At 30.5% G+C, this 4,227-nt stretch overlaps 1 protein-coding gene across 2 annotated transcripts; it reads right to left on the bottom strand.

Moving 5' to 3' along the window:
* Positions 229–2,171, bottom strand: LOC104710440 (cytochrome P450 71B26). Of its 2 annotated transcripts, XM_010427050.2 has the most exons (4): positions 2,079–2,171; positions 1,673–1,895; positions 1,015–1,595; positions 229–939 (listed from the first exon to the last, which is right to left on the bottom strand). In XM_010427050.2, the coding sequence occupies exons 2-4, from the start codon at positions 1,797–1,799 to the stop codon at positions 328–330; spliced, it is 1,320 nt and encodes a 439-aa protein (XP_010425352.1). In that variant the 5' UTR covers positions 1,800–1,895; positions 2,079–2,171; the 3' UTR covers positions 229–327. The 2 variants fall into 2 exon arrangements, with proteins under 2 accessions (XP_010425352.1, XP_010425351.1); XM_010427049.2 differs by lacking the exon at positions 2,079–2,171 and having other exon boundaries at positions 1,673–2,064.

Here is a 4,227-nt window from a genome sequence, read left to right as displayed (position 1 = left end):
ACAGAGAAGGCCTACAAGGTCTTCACCTTTGGGTTCTCCCATTCCTCCAGGTCCTTCCATGCCTCCAGGAGCTATTGGATCTACAAGCGCAACATCTTCAGCTGAAAACAACTACGCTCGTGACTAGTCACAGAGAGTGTGAGGTTAAGATATTATCGTACTCATACTATACGTGTAAGGACTAGAAATAAACCCTATTTTAAAGATAACAGTTTATAAGACGAGAAATATAATAATGCGAAATTACATTAACAAATTAGTACAACTGGAAATTCTCTTAAATATAAATACGTTTTTATTTATTGTACAATCCATGAAGAACTAATTTTAGTCTAAGTACTTCACAGGAACAAGTAGAAGTTCACTCTTTTTGCTCATAGTAAGTCCAGGAGCTTCTTCCATATCGATATCTTCAATTGCCATGCCTTCTGGTAACTTCCAATCAAAATGATACAACAAATTAGCTAGGCCAAACTCTACCATTGTTGTTCCCATGTACATTCCAGGACAAATTCTCCTACCACTCCCAAACGACAGCAGCTCAAAGTTCTGTCCTTTTGCATCAATGTTACTATCCATAAACCTTTCGGGGATAAACATTTCCGGATCTTTCCAGGTATCAGGATCACGACCAATAGCCCACACATTCACAAAAAGCCGTGTCTTGACTGGTATCGTGTAGCCATTGATCTTAAATTCGGTCATTACTTCTCTTGGGAGGAGAAGAGGTGTCGGTGGATGTAACCTCCATGTTTCTTTGATCACCATTTTCAGGTACTCGAGCTTATCAGTGTCGTCGAAGCTGATTCTTTCTTTGTTTTTGATATGGCTTCTGATTTCAGATTGAACTTTATTCATGACTCTAGGGTTTTTGGCAAGTTCTGCCATTGCCCATGTCATTGATATTGCAGAAGTATCGATTCCTCCTAAAAGAATGTTCTGAAAAACATGATTTAAATATTACTTGAAATTAACATTTGATAAATTAATGAACAATAATCATAATATAATTACCATTAATATTGCTTTGATATGGTTCCTTGTGAGCTTGTCATTTCCAACAACAGTTTCTTCTTTCTCAAACCTCAAGAGCAGATCCACAAAATCGTCACTCCCTTCTTGTTTTTCCTTATTATGGAGATCAAACATTTGTTCATAGAAGGCATCGAAATCTTGTACGCTTTTTACTCTCCGCCCTTGTAAACCTTTGAACATATCGATGATCCATCCGATGTGCGGAAAAAAATCTGAGGCAGAGAAACTTCCCAACATCTCGAAAGCATCTCGGACTAACTTGTTGAATCTGTCACTGTTAAGCACAGTTTCCTCAAAACTCACACCAAACGCTGCCTTGCAAACTACACTTGTAGTTAAAGCAAGAAACGTCTTGCTCAAGTTAACCGGATCTTTCAGAGAAGCTGACTCCGCGATTGAATCAATCACTTTCTTGACCTCCTCGTCCTTAATGGGTTGAATGGATTGAATTTTGTGAGCACTCAAGAGTTCTTGTGCACAGAGCTTCCTTAGTTCTTTCCAGTATTCATTATAAGGAGAGGAAGACATATCCAGATAGTTGTACGAGAGCTCTCTTGTTCCTGAGGAGTTGAGAGAAGAATGAAGTAAAAACTCAGAACTTCAGTACTGTTAGTGTATGTTGTGAGATTTACAGTACCTGCTGAGGGAGGACGGCTACAACAATGGAGGTCATTTTCTTTGAGAGCTTGTTTTGCTGTTTCAGAGGAAGAAAGTACAACTGTTGGAACTTTTCCAAGCTTCAGAAGCATTACAGGACCATACATCTTTGAGAGATTCCATAGAGACTGATGTTGTAATGCTCCAAGCTGATGTAAGTTTCCGATGATGGGAAAACCAGGAGGAGATGGTATTTGTCGATGCTGCCCATGATTTGTGCGTTTGAAGGCCACGAGAAAAAGAAAGATGATTAGGAAGAGAAGTAATAGTATCCAAATGTTAACCATTTGTATATTATTTTGTTTTAGCTATTGGTGAAGAAAGCTCATGCCCTGCATATTCCTTAGTATATATACAACTTTGAGTAAACTTTGAGTAACGCTCACCTTACTAATTTAGTTGATTGAAGTCCACTTGACGGGAAAATAATGTATAAATTTTTTCTGTTTTTTTTTTTTTTAATAACTAGAAAGTAATTCGAACTTTTATACCGAAAATTTCTCAGAACGAGTATAACCATCGAGTAACTCAGTCATATCACATATCTTTTAGGGATGCACAGTGACAGTATGATATAATTATGAATAATGGACGACATAAGAGAGCGACGCCAACCTAAGATCTCTTATGTTTTGACCAAAAAAAAATTGTAATACCCCTTTTAATAAGAGGGAAGTACACAGATTTAGTGTTTGTAGATTTTATATTTTCAATAAATAGTTACAAATAGGTTATACATAGGATATACATTAATCCATATAGCAAACGATTACACCTAAATATTCCAATTTGATAATTGATATATCTTTGATAACAAATAAAATCGTGGAGCAAACGGTTACACCTAAATATTTCAAATTGATAATTGATATATAGATCTTTGGTAACAAGTAAAATCGTCGATATTTCCAAATATATTTTTGGAATATTTTAGTCCTATATCATATTGTTTCCAAAGATTTTTAAACACAATATTACAAATTTAATTTCCACAGATTTTATTGATAAACCACAACGTTAAACAACTTATTAAAGGGGATAAAAATATATTGTGAATTCATTATATCTAAAACGGATCCTATATAATAAAACGGAAGTACACAACCTTTTTTTGTAGACTATATAATTTTTATAAGTTGGTTACAAAATAGGTTATAGATTAAATATAGGTTGGTTACAAAAAAAAAAGTTATAGATTAATTGGTCAATATTCACTTAAGAATTTCCCAAAGAATTCTCTGAAAGAGAATAATCCGATGATTTATATAATTTCTAAAATATAATCTTTAGTATTCCATGTATTGTTACAAAATATATATTGTTAGGCATAAAAAGGAATAAAATCTTGGTAATTTATCACACTTAATCGTGATTTCCGAGATCTTATTGTGCAATTAAAAATAAAATCTTACCTAAGCACGGATCATATTAAAACACCAAAAATGTTCAAAAATTAAAATAAAAACAAACAACAAACATAACCATATCTCATACATAAAATTACAAAATTAACAATATAAACTTACAAAATTTATGTTTTTTTCAAGCTATCATATTTTTATTGCATAATGTTCTAAAATTATAATATAAAATATATTATGCAATTTCACAGCACGGATCATATTCTAGTTATTGTAATATAAACGTATACATCAACAATGACCTAACCGTAGAAGTTTTGGACATTTTCACTGCTTTGCCATCATGAATAATATATTTTGAATAATTCAAATAGTAATCTAAATTAATGGAAGTGGCCCAAGTTGGGTTTCACGAAAGATAGAGATATATACAGTCCTTTATTTTAGTTTTATGTCAACTATCTATACTAGTATTTTTGCAGCAGTTTTTGCTCAAAAATACTTTTTTGGAAAGTTTTTACATTTAATGCATTGATTTTAATATTAGTTACCAAAAATTTCAAAATTAATTATAAGTAAGATTTAAAAAAATAAGGAAATTTTTCTACCTCATTCAAATATAAATATATGATTCTCTTTCATTTTTATTTGAATTTATATTTTAAATTATCTTGAATTATTCTATAATGCATTTAGTTAATAAAAATTATGATTTTTACTACATGTGATGTAATACAAAATTTTTAAAATCGACATATATTACTCAATAGATGAATAAAAAAAAATATGAGTATAATATCCCACATCGCCCAAAAAACTGGGCAATAGTTCAGAGTCATATTATAAAAGAGACCAAAATGATTCATAATACAATTGAGTAGAAAGCTTGATTTATCAGGCATTCAAACTTAAAAAAAAAATTTATTTGGTTTATTCCGGTTCTTTATTTTAAAGATTTTTAAAAAGTTAAATATTATAAATATTTAGAACTTTTAAAAAGTTAAATATTATAAATATTTATATTTTATAAAAAGTAGAAATATTATATATATTTATATTTTTTAGAAAGTTTTACTTTATAAAATGTTAAAAATATTATAATATTTAAACGTTTATGAAATTTCAAATATTATAAATATTTAAACTATAAGTTTAAATATTATAAATATTTCAA

This window comes from Camelina sativa, chromosome 9 (genome assembly GCF_000633955.1).
Source record: "Camelina sativa cultivar DH55 chromosome 9, Cs, whole genome shotgun sequence".
NCBI lineage: Eukaryota > Viridiplantae > Streptophyta > Magnoliopsida > Brassicales > Brassicaceae > Camelina > Camelina sativa.
This window is presented reverse-complemented; position numbering and strand designations above follow the sequence as displayed.

Coding starts and splice junctions, on each gene's coding strand:
- LOC104710440 (XM_010427049.2), bottom strand. CDS start 1,979: ATGGTTAACATTTGGATACTATTACTTCTCTTCCTAATCATCTTTCTT. Junction 1,596..1,672: donor TAGCCGTCCTCCCTCAGCAG/GTACTGTAAATC, acceptor TCAACTCCTCAG/GAACAAGAGAGCTCTCGTAC. Junction 940..1,014: donor ATATCAAAGCAATATTAATG/GTAATTATATTA, acceptor CATGTTTTTCAG/AACATTCTTTTAGGAGGAAT.